Genomic DNA, 19324 nt, shown 5'->3' with positions numbered 1-19324 from the left:
GATAGGAACAAACATATTACGGTAAACGGTATCTTGGAACTAGAAACTAGGTGTGGGTTGAAGAGAAAATGGGAGGTGAGGAGGTCAACATACCAGATATAGATGATGTTTTGAGAAGTTTTATGTGAGAAGGACCAGAGAAATGGGGCAGTAGCAGAATGGATCCTAGGATCGGGTCCCCTTGACCTTCCTGATTTGTTGAGCCTTTATCTTCATTTCTCTTCCTCTTCACTCCACTGACCACCTTCTCTCCCCATGGTACTTTGGCCCCAGTCCTTGTCCTGTATTCTCCTGCTCCCTCTGCTTCTTACAGCTTTTTTTCCCCTCTACCTCCTGCTCCATTTTGCTTTCCTGCTTTTCCATCTCTCTGCCCACCCCTCCCCCACTTCCAAACCCGCTGTGGTTCTCAACCTTGGGTGTTGCTTGGGCTGCCCAGGGTGGCTTCCTGAGCACACGTAGCCTGTTCCACGTTTCCTGACAAGCACTATTAATCCCGAGAGATTAGAATGAGCATGTACATTATCAGACTCATCTGGTCTTTATTTTCTGGCAGTGGCCAGTTTTTTTTTGTTTTTTTAAAAATAAATTTATTTATTTTTTGGCCGTGTTGGGTCTGCTTTGCTGTGCGCGGGCTTTCTCTAGTTGCAGCCAGCAGGGGCTGCTCTTCGTTGCGGTGCGCGGGCTTCTCATTGTTGTGGCTTCTCTTGTTGCAGAACATGGGCTCTAGGCGCATGAGCTTCAGTAGTTGTAGCACGTGGGCTCAGTAGTTGTGGCTCACGGGCTTCAGTAGTTGTGTCTCGTGGGCTCTAGAGCACAGGCTCAGTAGTTGTGGCACGTGGGCTCAGTAGTTGTGGCTCGCAGGCTCTAGAGCACAGGCTCAGTAATTGTGGCACACGGGCTTAGTTGCTCCACGGCATGTGGGATCTTCCCGGGCCAGGGCTCGAACCCATGTCCCCTGCATTGGCAGACAGATTCTTAACCACTGCACCACCAGGGAAGCACAGTGGCCAGTTTCTTATGCTTGAAAGGAGCAGTCTAAAGCTAAGCCAAGACCTAATCAGTCAGAGGTACCTAATTACCTTTACCATCAAGCTATAAGGGAATAGATCTGTAATAGGCTCAGCAACAGCAGCGGAGCCCCCTACCCCTGTGAAGAATTTGGTGACAGTTGAGAGCTACTATGCAAGACAAGTAGGGAACTAAGTTAGACCACAGTGCTTATTCAGTTATCACACTGAACCGTTGGGTTGAATAAGTCAAAATAGGGACTACAATCGTAGCTATAATATAGCAATTTCCTTTTTTGTAGATTTGGCCCCATTTACTCTCTTCTTAGAAAGAAATGTCAGGGCTTTTCATGAAATCCATAAACACATCAGAGGCAGTAATACACTCTGGCCTTTAACCTCTGAAATCCCAGGTCATGAGTAAACTAAGTCTTAAGGTGTCAAGTCACTCATTGCCAAATCTCTCCCGTAAAACACTCAAAGGTAGTTGAAAATTCCCAAATAAGAAAGGAACCAGGACAGCAGTAGGTTACAGGCAACAACCAGAGGACACACTGCTTATGAACTCCCAACGTATATACAGACACTGGTGAATACAATATGAAGCCTAACTGGGCACCTGCCTTTTGTTCCCCATTTCGAAGTAAGTGGGAAAACAGTTGACATCCAGGGGGTCCATTTCCTCTGGTAGAGGTAGAGGTAGAGTTGTGCACGCTCAGTGTGCCTCATCTCTTGAAGAGACCTTGTCTGCCTCTGCTTACGAGAATTCCTACCTCAGAGGCTGGGAGCACTGTGAGGTGATGCCGTGCAGTGGTCAGGAGTGTGGACTCTGGGCTCACAGTCCTTGGATTCAGATATTGACTCCCTCATTGCTAGTTGTGTGATGTTGGGCAAATTATTATATTAACCCTACCTCCCTCAGTTTCTTCATTTGTCAATTGGGGATCATAATCAAGTATAACTCAGGGGGTCGTTGTATGAATCAAGTGAGCTAATAGTAATCATTCAATAAATGCTAGCTAATAATATTTCCCATGAAAACCGTATTTATACAGGTATTAAGATATAGATGAATAGCCCTTTGTCTTATAGTTACATTGTTTGTTTTTTAATTTATTTATTTTATTTATTTTTATTTTTGGCTGCACGCAGGCTTTCTCTAGTTGCAGTGAGCGGGGGCTACTCTTCGTTGTGGTGCGCGGCCTTCTCACTGTCGTGGCTTCTCTTGTTGCGGAGCACGGGCTCTAGGCGCGTGGGCTTCAGTAGTTGTGGCATGTGGGCTCAGTAGTTGTGGCTTGCGGGCTCTAGAGCACAGACTCAGTAGCCGTGGTGCACGGCCTTATCTGCGGCATGTGGGATCTTCCCAGACCAGGGCTCAAACCCGTGTACCCTGCATTGGCAGGCGGATGCTTAACCACTGCGCCACCAGGGAAGCCCCAACATTGTTTGTTAAATAGATTTTTACGGGCCAGGCTGAGAGCCTGTTCACCATGTATAACACGATTTCCATGGGAAAATGTGTTTTGAGTCCCAAATATTCAACTTAGAAAGAAATGTTCACACCACACCCTCTCCTCTTTGTAAAGGGAGTCTTTATAACAGTGCTGGGACCTCTCAGGGTTACTAACACATTTCCGTTTAAGTCTCCTGGTTTGTCTTCTAATGTCTTAACCTAAACTTTATAAACTGTTAAAATAAACTGAAGTTTTTTAATTAAATGGTTAGTCCAGTTGCAAAACCGCCTTAATGAAAATTTATTGGGTACATATGGATTGTTTTGGGACTTCTTTGGAGAAATGTGGTAACTTCGAAGATGACCACTCTGATCTTTTTTAACCGAGGAAATTGACAATAAGGTAAATTGAATTATTCCTCCAACTGGGTAAAGTCGTTTTCTCTGAGTACTAAGGTAAATTTAGTCGCACATCAGGGGCCGCAGAAAACTGCAAAGTTTGTGTGTTATTGCCAAGTGATACAGAGTTATTAAAAATTCCGGAACACCAGAAACTTCTAGGTAATGTGTGTATCACAAAGAAGAAAGACACCATTTTCTGGCCAAAGGTTGTCTGTCTAACATTATAAATAAGGTCACAGGGCCTATGTTGCCTCACCTTAAGAATTAAACAGACCTCGTTTAATGATGTAGCTGAAGAAAAATCAAGAGCTCCTGATCTGTTCACGATCAGTCAGAGAAGACTAAGTTGCTATGTTTCAAGTTCCAGAGAGGACGTATTGTCTCCGCTTCCTCTGTGGGTTTGCCCACAGCAGTTCACCATGTTGTGGACCTCTTTCTCCAGCTTTCCCTCTCTTTGATGTCATCCCCTTACCTACATTGCTCATGTAGCTTTCTTCCTTCTCCCACACTGAGGAGCTGGGTAGTCAGCAGTTCCCACATTCCAAGCCTGTTCAACTCAGAAAGGGTGTTTTTGTCATTCTCTGTATATCTTCTTCTATGTTTACTAGTTCACTTTAGGTTCTCAGCTTTAATACTTTGTAAAGTCTGTCATATTCCCAGCTCAATTCGATTTATTTATACATTTTGGCTCTCATTTCATTTAGCAACAAAAACATTTATTGAGCACCTATTTTGAGCCAGTTGCCATAAAATCCAGAGATGATTGTGATACAATTCCTACCTTTACAGTCTAGGAAGACAGACCAGTGAACAAGTAACAAGTATTCACCCTACAGTGTGAAAACAGACATATAAACAAAGGGCTGTAGTAGCTCAAAGGAGGGAAGGACTAACTCTATCTGCACGGTGACCACCATCCCAGTTTGCTTGGCATTGAGGGACATAGGACCTTCAGTAGTAAAACCCAGGACAGTCCCCAGAAAATCGAGGTGGTTATTCACCATATCCATCTGGGAGCAATGGAGAAGACTTTAAAAAGGAGATGCCATTTGAAATAGAAATTTTAAGGCAAGTAGAAGTTTACTAGGCAGTTAAGGGAGCAGCATTTCAGGCAGATATAAAAGAGCATTTCTTACTATGGGAATGATGAACTAATTGGCATGAATAGTATGTGAGCTTTGGCCAATGTGTGTACGTATGGGGAGTTGGGGGAAGCAGGGCTCTAGGGTGAGAAGAGAACAGATGAGGACTAGAAAGGGAGGCGGGACCAAATCATGGAGGACCTTCTATGCCATGCAAAGGAATCTTTACTACGTATGCCATGCAAAGGAATCTTTACTACGTCCTGTGTTTTCAAACAACTATACTGATCCCTTGGTTCAAATTAAACCTTGCTGGAAGCATGCATAAATAAAGAAAAAAGAAGTATTTCTCTGATGGAAACACATATGGGTGGGTGCAGGGTCCTAGAATCCCTACATCCATCTCCCTCTCCCACCTCTTTTCCCACTTAGCTGCTCTTGAGGGGAATTTTGGAGAGTCCAGTTTGAAAACCACATCTGTGGACCATAGGGAGCCACCAGAAATTGTGTTAGAGCAGAAAAATGGATGCCACGATGAGATTAAAGATGAGATAGGTTGTTAAGGAAGATGGACTGAAGAATAAAAAGGCTTGAGTAAGAAAAAACCTATTGGGAGGCTATCGTAACAGTCTGAGGGAAGCCCAACCTTTAGCAGAGACAGTGGGAGTAGAGGAAAGTGCATAGGTATGAATGACATTTCTAAAGATTGCATGAACAGAAGCTACTAGACTGACTAGAGTGAAGGCTGGGGGAGGGGAAGGTTTCCAGTTGAGGAAGGAGGAGAAGTCAGGTATGAATCTGGGTTTCTTACTCAAGGAGCAACCAACTGTAAAGGAAATCTCTAGTCTAATTTCTTTTTTTATTGAGGTATAGTTGATGTACGATATTATATAAGTTTCCGTTGTACAACATAGTGATTCACGGTTTTTAACGTTTGTACTCCATTTATAGTTATTATAAAGGGTTGGCTATAGTCCCCGTGCTGTACAATATAGCCTTGTTGCTTATTTACTTTATACATAGTAGTTTGTACCTCTTAACTCCCTACCCCTATCTTGCCCCTTCCCCTTCCCTCTCCCTACTGGTAGCCACTAGTATGTTCTCTGTGTCTGTGAGTCTGTTTCTGTTTTGTTATATACATTCATTTGTTTTATTTTTGAGATCCCACATGTAAGTGATATCGTATGGTATCTGTCTTTTTCTGATTTGCTGGGTATTATGCTAAGTGAAATAAGTCTAGTCTAATTTCTCAGCCAGCCCATTTTCTTTGAGTTTTCACTAACTCAGATAAAACCACAATGTGATAAACTCGTGCCTAGACTGATTTTCCTTGATCTTTCTTCAGCTAAGACTTGACTTTGCTAGGAAAATGCTTTTTGCTGTGATTGTTGTGTTGCCTACAACTGTTTTTGTCTCTCATTAGCAGGGCAGTCAGTAGCAATTTTCTTTTTTGCAAAGATAGGACCCAGCTTACACACAAGTTCATTTTTAAGTTAACTATTTGGAACTCAGAGTGCATTTTCCCATAGAAACGGCATTATGCATAGTGAGTACGTTCCCAGGCCAGTCCACAAAGGCCAATTTAGCCATAATATAACTAAAAGTGTGGATCTTTGCAATAGAAATTAGTTGGAAATAATACTGTTGCAATTAAAACGAAAACAATAGTTGGAAAAGAAATCGTCTGGGTTTTTGTTTCCCTTAAGGGGTAGTACTTGATGAAAAGCAGGTTTAATCCTAGGAGGACAAAGAGAAATAGATGAAGATTGTTGTGTAAATTGGATGGTACAGCTCTTTAGATTTTATTTTGTAAAGAATTTTGGAGGGTTTTTAAGAATAATAAAAGCAGTCGCGTTGATTGTAGAAAATTTGGAAAATTGAAAAATATGTTTTAAAAAATTGTCACTAATAATCCTACCACCCAGAGAGAACCACTGTTAACATGTTGGGGTGTTTCCTGTCAACCTTTTTCTTAGTACGTGGATTGAAGAGAGGTGAGAAGGACTTGGGTAGAGATGTGTATGTACTTGTGAGGGGCGAGATTATATGGAGTAGAATGTATTGAGCTAAGAATGGTGAAAAGAAAAAGAGAGAAAATGAAACAGTATGGCATGTGCACAGACTTAGGGAGAGTGGAAAGGGAAAAAAGAGATGTGTTTGTTTAGGACTGGGTTTGGCTACAGGGCAGAAAAAAGCCAGCAAAGGACGCAGAGTTTGGCAGAATTGTGGCCAGCTGAAATAAGAGAGTTTTAGGAGGAGTTAGCAAATGTAATTTGCAGTAACCAATTTTCTTTTGATGTAGGAACAAAGATGGTTTGTGAGGACAGGTGCCTCAGGCATCAATCATTAAGCCCATTGCTTAATTGGGTGGAGTAAACCAGTTCTCAAAGTGTGGTCCTGAAACCAGCAGCTTCAGTATCACCTGGGAACTTGTTAGAATGCAAATTCTCAGGCCCCTCTGCAGATTTACTGAATCAGAAACCCTGGGGGGTGACCCAGGAAATCTGTGTTTTAACAAGCCCTCTAGGTGATTCTGGTGCCTGCTATAAGTTGACAGCCACTGGATTAAACGGTCCTTTCTAACCCTTTCTAAAGTACATCTCTGGAGGTTTCTGGAAAGGAGGAGAGATGTCCTCACCAGCTGATGAAAACTGGCCTGAGAAAGGAGTTTGATAGAAATATTTATTTATTTTAATTTTTTTTTTTTTTTTTTTTGCGGTACGTGGACCTCTCACTGCTGTGGCCTCTCCCGTTGCAGAGCACAGGCTCCGGATGCGCAGGCTCAGTGGCCATGGCTCACCGGCCCAGCCGCTCCGCGGCATGTGGGATCTTCCCGGACCGGGGCACGAACCCGTGTCCCCTGCATCGGCAGGCGGACTCTCAACCACTGCGCCACCAGGGAAGCCCTGATAGAAATATTTTTGATAATAATATTAGGAGCCACGGTGGAAAAGGGGGCTGATAATTTGCTGCGAAGTTCAAGCAAGTTCAAGAGGGAGCATGTCTTCATGATAGGAGTCTGGTCACATAGGCAAACATAACCCTGGTGGTAATACCTGCAGGAAAACTCCTATTTAGCCATCAAGACCCTGTTCAAATGCCAAGCTCCTCTGTGAAGCTTTCTCTGACCTCTGGTGTAAATTGTTTCATCCTTACATTGACTTAGCACTTTCTGTGTTTCTCTATTAGCTCTTGTCTCACTATATGGTAGCTATCTATAAGTCTCTCTGTTTCACTAAATTGTGTCATCTTTGAAAGTAGGGCATTCTGTTATTCATCTTTGGATCTCCAGTGTTTAATACCTGATACATACTCAGTGCTCTAGAATAGTTTGCTTAGAGGAGGCATGAGGAATGGCCAGCTTTTTATGGCTGCGGAGCCTTTGAAATACGGGTTTACTTTTGTGAATTAACCATGGTTCTGGGTCCAGCTCTCAGCCTGGAAGGCCAGGGCCCTTGATTCTGTCAGCACACCATGAGTTGATCTCTCTCAGTGGTGGCCTTCCACAGCAAAGATCTCAGAGATATATTAGCAACTTATTATTTTACAGTAGGATACAGGATTATTAATGTCAACTTTTCTTATATTTTCTCTTATTATAGGTAGACTTTCATGGGGAACCTAATTAAAATCTATAGGGACACATCTGCCACAGGATAAAAGTACCTGAGTCCTCGGGCCCCAAGGGTTACTTCTCATCCAGGCACTGCCATCTTCTGATTCTCTGATTGCATAATGTAGTCTGTTCATCCCTGGTCGGCTCACAAATATTCTCCAATCAAGATAAACAGTCAGTAAATTACAATCACCTTGGCAACTGTGCCTTCCGGAGGTTATACTTAGGTCGACAGGATTGGATGTGTGTGTGTTTCCTCAACTCTTTAGTCACAGATTCCTTGGTTTCATTTCCTAGGTGGTTAATCACACGTTCATTATATATTGATTTTTTTCTGGCTTAAGTCTCATAGGACAGCCTTATAACCTTATTTCCAAGCTTTTGGGGGTGGGGCACCTCACTGTCACGTCCGTTACTGCCAAGGGTAACCATCTCTAAATGTTACAGAAACTTCGCAGTATATGTCAGTGTCATTCTCTAAAATGGAATTTTTAAGACCCAGGATATAAACCAGAAGAAACTGGATTTGTGTCTTGTATGCCAGCTCGTGATCCTAACATGTATACGCTGAATAGATTTTTCTAATGTTTTTTTTTCCATAGGCATTATATCTGATAGCCACTAATGGAACCCCAGAGCTCCAGAATCCTGAGAGACTGTCTGCTGTATTCCGTGACTTTTTAAATCGCTGTCTTGAGATGGATGTGGATAGGCGAGGATCTGCCAAGGAGCTCTTACAGGTGACAGTGAAACAGGACAGTTACAAAGAGAGAGTCATTATATTGAGCTTTTCCATGTCAATGTGTGACAGTAAGAGAGCGCTATCAAAAGAGGTCTAGCTCGAGTTAGGCTCTAACCATTTGATTTGAGACCACAGGCACATAAGTATAGGCATGCATCTGTTACGTGATTGATTGGCACGTTGCCTTTCTTCTGAGAACTTGGGAGTTCAATCTGTAACTCTCTTTTATTCTTCCTGGAGTCTTATTTTGCAAGGGAAATAACAATGTGAACCTCTGGTGTTGCTGTTTTGTTCTAAACTTTGCTTGTGCCCCTGGATGTTGTACGCAGGTGCTCTTGGCCGGAGGTAATTGTCTACATAACTATGCAATTATTTCCATGGCATCTGCTACTCTAATGCTTTACTGGTCAAAGCCCCTTTGCTTGTGATGCCAAATGGCAGGCACCTGCTTGCCTGGGTGAGTACCATCCAGTGGTGAGTGCCTCTGTAACCATTTGTCCTCTTCATGGCTCTCAGGGATTAGTATACATGATGGTAATTAGTACCTACCTTATACCAAATTCTTTACAAACGTTATCTCACTTAATTCTTACAACTCTCTAGGATAGGTGTTATTATCCCCGTTGCAATTGTAGAAATTAGAACTCACACAGCTATTGAGTGGCAGAACGTGGATTTGAGCCCTGAATTGTCTGACTTTCTTCCACACAAACCAATTTAGAGGGAAAAAATGCATTTATATTGCTAAAGCAATGCATGCCCAGGATTACACATATAGCTTCACTGCTGGGGACTGACTGTTCCTTGGGGAACAAGATAAAGATCTGTAATTGCCAAGAAAAGTGATTGCTTGTTCTCCCTGACTTTGAACACATAATCCAGTTAAACAAAAGGCATAACTCTTGGTCATGCAGAGTGTTATTAACCATAGAGTCAGTCTGTTTTAGGCCAAACAACAAACAGTTCCTGTTGCTTCTGAACTCCCTCCAGAGACAGCCACACCCACGCGAAAATATCCCATCCCAACCCAAATCATATCTGGGATACACCAATTTGGAGGAATTGGGGAAGCTACCCCTTGTCTTCTCTGCTACCTGTGAGCGTTTCACAGGCTGTCATGGGGCCCGAAAATGTCAGATCTGAAATAGCCCTTTATTAATCCTCCCATTAATACAGCCTCAAATTATAGATGAAAAACTGGAACTTTTGAATGCTTCTTTTCCACATCTTTTCGCCCCTCCCACCACCCGACATACACATCCTGGTACACAACTCCTATCATGTCTTCTTCCAAGGATGAGTGAAGATACAGGTTCTCTGAAGGTAGCTATACAGTTATGTAGGTAATTGAATCAATTATCTAGTTAATTCCTTCCCCAACAATACTTTTATCTGAAGCAGTCAGATTTCTGATGCAAAATGATATTTTGAGAAAACTGAAGACTTTGTTTGTTGCATCTTCTCGTTTTACACATATAGGCTGTAATCTGTATATCACCTTAAGTCCATATAACTCCATTCTCTGACTCTAGCCCATTTTAGAGGTTAGAAAGGAGAGAGATACATGGCATTCACACCACTGGAAGGCTTGAGAGAAGACAGAAGTAAGTGGATTTTTATGGAGCAACTCCCTATTTGCAGGGCTTAAGTGCAGTGGGTGATACAAATCTGTTAAAGGCATGATTCCTACTCTTCAGAAGTTCACAGTCTCCTTAGGAACATGAAAAAAATGCAAGATTGTTTAGCGACTCAGTCAACCCGAGGCCGTTTAAACAGTAAATGTCACGGTTGATTAGAGACGTACTTCTATGGGCTATGGCATTCAGAAAATGTCTGCAAAAAGGAAAGAGTTCGGCTGGGCCTTGAAAGACAGATCAGTTTTAGATAGTTTGAGGGGAAAGGGGGAAGGAATTTCAGATGGAAGGATTATCGCATGACCAAAGGCATGTAGGCAGGGTTCAAGGGAACAGAAACTAGACGGTGTAGCTGAAGTAAAGCGTTCCAGTAAGGAAAGCCGCAGGAGACAGGACGGAGAGAGCCTTGAACACCAGGCTAAAGGGTAGGGGCTGTAGGCAGTGGGGAAACACTGAAGATATCTGAGGGACACACCTGATGAAAGCTTTGTTCAGGAAGATGAATCTTGTGGTATGCAAGAAGAATTAGCGATAGAAAAAAATGGAGGCAGGAAGATAGGGGGGTTATTGTTATAATTTAGGATTAAGTTGATTAGGCCTAGGGAAAGCAAGAGATAATTGTAAAAGGCATTGAAAAGGAAGCACTTGGTAACTGATTGCATGTAGAACATAAGGGAGAGGAACACAAAAGTGACCTACCTCAGAATATCAAACCAGTGGTAGAGTTCAGCAAAAGCAGAAGTGATAGAGGATAATACTACAGTGGCTAACACTGATTGGCTTCAATGTAGCTTACAGGAACTGTCACTTACCTCATTTAACCATTGTGATAAGCAAAGGAGAGGATTGAACCTAGGTGCTCTGACTCCAAAGCCCCTGTAACTTACATCACACAAGAGTACCGTTTGGTAGATTTGAACATACATTTTTAAATGTTGAGTTCAAGGTGGCAGAAGGACATTCAAAAGGAAATATCCAGCAGGCAATTGGAGAAATAGGACCAGAATTCGGGAAAGACATCAGGTGACACAGTGGACATTTGGGAGTCATCTCCATAAAGCTTGATGAGAGGTTGGAACCATGAAAAGGAATGAGCTCTCCAAGGAATTAAATTAGAAAAAGAAGATGACGAGAGTCAAGTTCTGGGAGGTGGGAAGAGGAAGTGAAATCAGGGAGGAAGATAGAAAGGGAGGGAGTAGTCAGTGAGCATGTGTGTGGAAGAGAATCGAGACAGTAGAATGTCACAGGCCCCCAAAGAGAACATCTCAAAGAAGAAAGGGATGTTCACTTGTTTGAAGCACTGCAGAGGGGCCAAAAAAGAAACGGTGGAGACACACTATTGGGTTTAGCAGTTAGCGGGCCATTGATTTCAGGGTCAAGGTCTTGAGTGGTCAACGGAATACACTTTTTTAAGGATGAGGGCTGCTCCACATAAATTCATCGATTTAAGAAAATCAGAAAGTTAGACTTGCAAACACAGCGAGATTTTACAAGACCCCTACTCTGAATTTCTAGCTCTGCCAGTCAGCTTCTAGAAGATTTCATGACACCGAAGACCAAAAACATCTGAAGGACAAAAGCTGGCACTATTTTTTAAATGATGTTTAATTGGATCCACAAAATACATCTTAATGAAAAAAAAAGACTCCTTGAAAGTGTAAAGTAATATACTTGTTGGAGGAAAGAATTCTAGTAATTCCTCTTTTTTTTTTTTTCCTTTTGCAGCATCCATTTTTAAAATTAGCCAAGCCTCTCTCCAGCCTGACTCCTCTGATTATCGCTGCAAAGGAAGCGATTAAGAACAGCAGCCGCTAGGACTGCAAGCCTTACCCCACACCATCTCCTTCATGAGTAAGACTGAAATAAAACTCCACTGCAGGAAAGATGGAAGAAAAGACAGTTGAATGGGGTGGGGATTCTTTAACTTTCAAATGAATAGAAACTTCTTATAAGCCTTTTTCCTACTCCCTCAGATTATGTAATTTATTTGTAAGCCTGAATCGCAGCCCAAACAGGGCAGCAATGTCGAAGTGGCCATCAAGTGGTCACTTCTACCGTGAAGCGAAAGAGCCAGTAGTGAATCCCCTCATTTTGTGCATTCACTTTGAAGAAAAAAGATTTCTCAAAGATGCACACTCCCTCTTCATAGTGTTGTGTTTGTTTTTAAGTTAGAGAGTAGTCCCTCTTGCATTCGAACCTCCTTCAAAACTCCTTACCCAATGTGATGTTTTTCACTTGCATTGTCATTAGATGTCCAGAAAAAAAAAAAAGATGTCAAAACGTTTTTTTTAAAAAAAAGAAAGTAAAAAACAAAAACAAACAAAAAAAAACAAAAACAAAAAAAAAACAAAAAAAATAACCCAGAGCAAGTACTGTGTGAACATGTGGAAGTCCATGCCCTAATAGAGTTGAAATTTTTTTATTCTTCTTCTATAGTGGTGGCTCGGTTTGTGTACCTGTTTTTCTGCATTTGTATTGGAAAAGGTTTCTTTTATGACATTTTCCAAAAGCAGAGAGGAATATGTGTGTTCAGGAAGGGCTTTTAAAAACTCTATGTCTAAAAGTTCAAATGGTGAAATCTTATCACATTTTCATGATGATGTTTAAGAGGTAGTTGATTTATCATTTGTATAAACCAGCTCGTTCATCTTCATGATACCTGAAAAAAGACACACCAAAACTATGGCACTCCCGTTGGGTGAGTCCAGGTCTGAAACCTAGGAAATCCTGATAGGAGAAACCATACTTAAACAAAGACGGGACTTTCTCCAAGAGCCCAAAGGGAGATAATATAAGCATGCAATATTGAAATCCTTGTTGGACAGTAAACAAAGAAAACAATACCTAATCTAATCCTGTCTTGTCCTTGTGGAATGTAGGTAACTGTAAAATAGGCACAACAGGAGGAAACAGACCCATTAGCCAACATTTGCTGCTGGTAAAAATTATTTATCTTGACAATTTATAACGTTAAATTTGTTTTTAAAGATCTGGAGAACAGAAATATTGTAAGCAGTCAACTCTGTAAGAAATGGGAGGTCAGTGAAAACTACATCCCAGTCAACATTAGGCTCTAAGTACTTGTTGCCATTTTCCCTATGTTCACCAGTTTCTGTTTCTGGATATGGTGTGTTCATACTTAGCCCTTTGGGCTTTTGAATTTTAAAAACATGTCTGTAAAGATCTTGAAGTTCTCCAGTGAAAAGCATTTGGGCTTGCAATCATATACCCCAAGAAATATCAGTCCAACTGAATTCCTTTTGTGGCTTGGGGAAAATATGAAAATTTGACTAGTATTTCACCGTGGATCAATTTATTAGAAATTCAACAGTTGCCACTTCCTGAATCTTCTGAGCGTAGAAAAATATCTGGAGGGTGTCTGTGTAGAAAAGGATATGCTTCTCTTTCGAGTGTATTGTCAATTTTATAAATTCTGCATAGTTGTTTCTCTAAGCCTTTGAAAAGCTAGCAGTTTGTTCAGTAGAAGGCTTCTTGATTTGTAGTATGTCAAGAATCTGAATAGAACCTATCCACATCCAGCAAGAGAGGGAAAGAGATCAATGCCGTGGGCCTCTCTCCTTCTCTGCCTAGGCACATCCGTCAATATAATCATCTATCCATTCCTTAAAATGAAAGCACTTTCTTTAGAGAGTTTCTGCTAACCATATAGTGCACGTGTTTATGTTTAGGAGATGACACCACTGGTGGATTTCCTATTGTCTTCTTTGACTATGAAATTTGGGAGGGGCTTGACCCCCCGGCCCCGAAAATGTCCACAGTGGGATAAAACAACAAACATGAAAAGATCAAATGGTAATATTAATTTGAAGCGTACTATGTTATACTTCACAAAAACGTGGCTGGGCCTGAAAATTTTAATGCCACACTGTTTTAATGAGAGAGAGAGAGAGAGAAAGAGAGAGAGAGAGAAGCCTTAATTTTGATTTCATTTAAAATTAAGTATTTTTTTAATTTTTCATTCATAGTGCCAGGGAATTCAGTGAAATAATACCTGGGATGCAAATAGAATTCAGTATATTGATAACTATACCCTGCCAGGGGAGAGAGCCCCAAACCTGGTTGGGAAGCCCTAGTTATCTGTTAGCATCCCTTACATGTCATGAAGGCCTTTTTTTGGTGGGGGGAGACCTGGACCAGTGACCCTTCAGGTTACTGTAGGCGGAGAAATGGCTGCTCTTTTATGCTTTCAATTCAGCATATCAACAACAAGAAGCCTGGTACTACTTCACCACAGCCCGTTATACCAAGATTTTATGGTAATATAATCCCAGTAGGCTTTACTCTTACAAACTTATATCTATGTAAATTTTAAAATGAGAACAGCTTCTAAAGACCCTTCCCCGCGTTGGAGAGTTATGTATATTTCTAATAAGTATTAGGAAGAAGCTGCTTCTCCTGCCAAAATGATGCTGAAGGACTCCAGGTGGTTAATAGTTTATTCCCTCTCCCTGCATTTTTGTTTTTAGCTCATCTTGACACAGGTGAGTCTATCCAGATCTTTGAAGTCGCTCGTGTGCCCTGAGATAATAAGGGCACATCGTCGAATGTCGATTCCAAAATGTCCTGAGATAGGGATAGGGCAGTGGGAAAGTCAGGGAAGGGTGAGAAGCACAGTAGAGATTATTTATTTAAGAAAGAAAAGAACATTAATGTTGTAGCAAGGATCCGGTACGTTGTCATAATCCCCTCAAATCAGTCACCATGTTGGGTAATGACTTCGTTCTTGCTGATCTCGTCTGTGTGTCATTGTAAATATTTGTGTGTCTGTGTTCCATTTTGGCTACTGGATGGCCAAGTCATGTAAGAAGATTTAACTCAAGTATTTATTCTTTAATTGTGTTATTCAGATTTCTTTCAGGCTTGTGAATTGCACCCCAATGTTTGAGTTTAACCACCTGATCCCCACATCTTTCCCTCCCCTGTGAAGCACATTCCATTGCAAAAAGAAAAAGAAATATGAAATTGCTTCATGTCATCTGTATAACTGTTTTGATAGTTTGAGATGTTTGTCTATAAAGGATATTTCTCAGCTCAAAGATCGTGTAAATAATTATATTCCTTTGCTCAGTGGGTTGTTTATTTCTAATGAGGCTGCCAGTTCTCAGAGAGAATCGATAAAATCACCTTTAAATAACATAAACAGGGAGAACAACCATGTAAAAATAAGTGTGCATATGGGCAAAGGCTGGGAACACAGACAATTGAAATCAGTTGTGTTAGGGTGGCGGGATTATGTGGAACTTTTTTTTCTTTTTAAAATTTCCTTTGATATCGTTCTAATGTTGCTTTATAATAAACATCAGAAAGGGAACTATAGAAACATAGAAAAGACGCCAGAAGCAGATGCCTTCTGGCCAGAGCCCAGAGCATGCAGGGCACAGATATTTGCTAGTTACAGTTATTCCATAGGCTTTATACTTGCCTGGGTGCTGAGGTTGGCACACGCTTGGGTACGGCACGTGCTTTCTTAGGGGACTATTATCTACAAGTTAAAGCTAGGGAGCTGTCACTATTAGTACTCCAAACGCGTCCTTCTGCTTTCAGACTGGGTGCCCCCCTCCACTTTAGTATGGTCTTGAGGTTTCTGTTTTTGTTACTTTAGATTGGAGGGGTGACCTTTGATCAGCCCCCTTGATAACATCTGTTTCAAGTCATCTGTTTCAAGTATCGCCTTTCTGGATCACTTTAGCAGATTTTCAGGTTGAATCTTGGAAGGACAGAAGGATAAAATCCCCAGCTCCCACCACTTCCTTTTCCAACAGGATACACTATCATTCAGGTAGGATTTTCTTTTAATGAACAGTAGGCAAGTCCCATTGATTTCAGTAGAAGTTATGACTTGCGCTTAAAAGCTGACTGAAAACATTAAGACAAATATTTAGAGCTGCCCTTGCCTGTTGGCATTCAGTCATACTCCTTTTAGCTTTGGCCTGAGATGGCAGCCTCTATGTACTTTCTGTCCGGCCTGATTATAGGTTGTATGCAGTAACTACTGTCATTTTTAAACAGAAAAGGGGAGACTATCTACCCAAAGAGAGGAATTTCCTTCTAACTCACCAAAGAAATTATAGGTGAGGACTTTTATAATGCGGTAGTGGCCTCAGGTGTTAGTTTCACCAAGTGCAGACCTTATACCTAGAGAACCCACAGGCTTTTCTTTGGCCATTCTCAACATATAATCTACTTATGAGAGTCTTAACCCTGCCCTGCCCTGCCCCATTTAACCTCATGGTCCTTTTCTTAGCTACTTGCAGTTAATATTCGGTTAAACAAAGGCATGGCCAGTGATGCAAGCTACTCCCAGTCTCTGAGAAAGAGAACTGAAATTCAGCATTTGTAAATTGACAGTCTAACAGACCCGGGATTTTGAGTGAACTTAACACACAATTCTGAACATGTATTTGCATGTGGATTGGGAAGGAAATAAATGGGACCTTGGAAATAATGGGACTATTTTTCCTAAGAAAGCATTTTTTCATCAAAAATGTGTTTCTGATAGAATCTTTCTGTTGGCCAGCTTTAATTTTTTTCCACTCCTTTTCTGATCCCACACTCCTTTAGGAACCAAATGAATATAACCCGACTCCTCATTCATCGGGGATGTCTGTTTAATATTAAACAATATCTAACTGACTCTGCAAATGCGGGAACTGAGATAATCACTTCCATGTGCACACTTCTGTGTTCAAGTAGACAATAATAGCGAGGAGCATTTACTGCCACATAATACAGTCACACTTGCAATATAAACTTACAGAAGCCGGTTAGTGCCCTCAGAGTCTCCTTTGGAAGCTGCCATCAGGTGAATGCTATCCCATAATACCAGTAGAAGGCAGGTACCGTGTTCACCTGATTTAGGACCTACGAGGAAATCAACAGCAATTAGAGAGAATTAGTCAGATGTAGTGGAAGAAGTACTAGCCTAGAAGTAAGGATACCTGGATTCTAATAAAGGCTCTATTCCTAACTTTACTGTGTGACCTTGGGCAAGTCACTTAACCATGTTATGGCTGTTTCCTTATCTATAAAATAAGGGTATTGGACTAGATCTCCAAGGCTTTCCAAAAGCTACAACATTCTGTGGTACTGTAGATTGCCTTGCTAATTCATGCTGCTAAAGTGATGGCAAATACCACATGCTTCAGCCTGGGTCTCTTATGTCGCAGTTAAACAATAGAACTATGTAAGATGATGCCAAAAAAAAGAAAGAAAAAACCCTCGAACAAATGAAGCGAATAATACTAGGGAATGTTGATAAAACTTGTGGCAGCCTTCCAATTCCTTCACAGTTGTTTTGTTTTTGTTCTAATGTTCCTCTTCTGTTGCATATTCCCAGTTTTCATCTTCCATACACTCTGTATGTAAAGTCTGGTTTTCATTAAGCTGTGGCCAGTATTTGCTCCTAGAACAGAAATACACTGTCACACTTGCTAGAATAGAACTGTACTTGGGCCTCTTCTTTCCTACGAAGTGGTGTTGGGCTTTATAGAGTTTACTTCATAAATGGCACAAGATGTCAGAACCCATGCATTTTAATGGCTGGGACTACTGAGTGGGCCTAAGCATTTGCAGGTTGCAGAGAGAAAAAGGCAAAAGTGATTACATGCTATTAGCATTAAGGAGTGTTGGCAAATCCACTTGTTGGGAACCAAAGATAGCATTTCTGGTGACAACTCCCACAGGGATTGGCCAGTTGAATGAGTATGCTACCGGAAAGAGGATAAACTGGTAGTGGACAGTCCCAATGCCCTGACCACAGCAGTGCCAACCAGCCCTGAGTGTGAAATTCAAGTTCGGTGTGTGTGCTTGTGTGTGGTGTGTTTTATGGACCCGCATATACTATATTCATTAGTGATGATAAGACCTGTCACAGAATTCTGTAACCATTAGTGGGTTGAGTTTTCAATCTCAGTACATCAGCAAGGAAGAGACAGATCACAGGGTAGTGATGGCTACTGGGATTATACTCATAATATCCAGACGAAACAAGTTAAGGAGGATCTGCATCTTCATTGTTTATCAGAATTGTTTCTCATTTGGCTGTGCTTTTGTTAAAATGTGTTATCTGTAAACCCATGTGTAGTGAACTTCTTATGTAACTTTGGATTAAAGGTATTTATGGTCTTTCTGTTTGTTTGATTTTTAAGTAAGTTATTTCTTTTGTAAACCTGCTGATGGTACGGTTCCATCCTTCTGACCTCAGCATCCGATCTTTTTAAGGACTTTTGTTTCCAATATTGTTATTTTAAATTGTGGTTGAAGCAATAGAAAATTGAAATATGGATTGTGCATGACTGTGTCTTGAGTGTAAAAATATTGCAGTTTGAAACTTGGACCTAAAGTATTGCAAATAAAAATGACAAACATCACTGAGCTGGTGCTCCTCTCTTCTGTCACCTTTCCACCCACCCCCTTGGCATTGGCATTTACCTGCTTCACGGGTTGGAGGGTAGCATTCTCCCGCAGGTGTCAAGACAGGGAAACGTCCAGCCTTGTAAGCAATATGGGAAATGTCCTGCAGATCCTACCACTAGATAACTCAGGCCCAGAGTCTCCATCTGGTTTTTACACAGAATAGCTCAGAGAGACAAATGTGTAAACTCAATGCAGGGCAAAAGGTAGATGAAGGGAAACTGCCGAAAGAAACCGTATGTAATAAATAATTTGTTTTTGCTCATCTTTCTGCTTGGAAAATTCGGAACAAGTAAAGCCATCTCCATAATGTTTAGTTTTTATCTTACATGTAGAAATCAAGGGCCACAGTTCACAGGAGAAGTTCCAAAACCATGTTACTGAGAACATTCATTCATTCATTCATTCACTCTTTCATTCAAAAAGGATTTATTGAGCTCCTGCTGTATGTCAGGCCCTGTGGACTTTTCTGAGAAAGATAACTTTTCTTTTAAAAACAACCTCCAAGTGTGACTAAATGACAGTAAAGTTCATTGAAAGCAGCTAAATGAACATATTGGAGTCAGGTTTGTCAGAAACTGAGTCCTCCCGACAAGCTAAAAACACCAGGGGTTTAGCAACCTGGAGGTTTGTTACCCTGGTAGTACTTGTACAGTGGGGCTAGTGTTCCTTCTGGAGCTTGTGTATATAATTTGATAACCTTTGTGTAAGTGGATACCCAGTGGTACTATATTTCCTTCGAACGTTTTATATATCTTACCAAATGCTATTTGGTTGTTTTCAGTTCACTGGATTTACACGCAAGCTTTATTTCTCTCACTGACTCTCTCCATGTTGAAAGCAAAAGCGACATTTCCGTACATGTGAATGGGCAACTAAGCGAGAATCCCAGTCGTTGGCCTTTAGCCAAGCTCTCTACTGCCCATGCGCATGAATTCCTATGTTGCCTCTCCCA

The 19324-nt window shown here is 41.3% G+C and overlaps 1 protein-coding gene across 1 annotated transcript in view; it reads left to right on the top strand.

The window, feature by feature from the left end:
• Positions 1 to 12233, top strand: part of PAK3 (p21 (RAC1) activated kinase 3) — a 116569-nt gene extending 104336 nt beyond the window's left edge. The window contains exons 19-20 of the mRNA XM_060002440.1: positions 8163 to 8300; positions 11662 to 12233. Of these exons, the coding sequence (XP_059858423.1) occupies positions 8163 to 8300; positions 11662 to 11751 (228 nt within the window). The 3' untranslated portion in view covers positions 11752 to 12233. The remainder of the gene's footprint in view (positions 1 to 8162; positions 8301 to 11661) is intronic.
• The last annotated feature ends 7091 nt before the right edge of the window (positions 12234 to 19324 follow it).

This window comes from Delphinus delphis, chromosome X, assembly GCF_949987515.2.
Source record: "Delphinus delphis chromosome X, mDelDel1.2, whole genome shotgun sequence".
NCBI classification, from domain to species: Eukaryota; Metazoa; Chordata; class Mammalia; order Artiodactyla; family Delphinidae; genus Delphinus; species Delphinus delphis.
The sequence above is the reverse complement of the archived record's forward strand: the minus strand, read 5'-3'. Positions and strand labels throughout refer to the sequence as shown.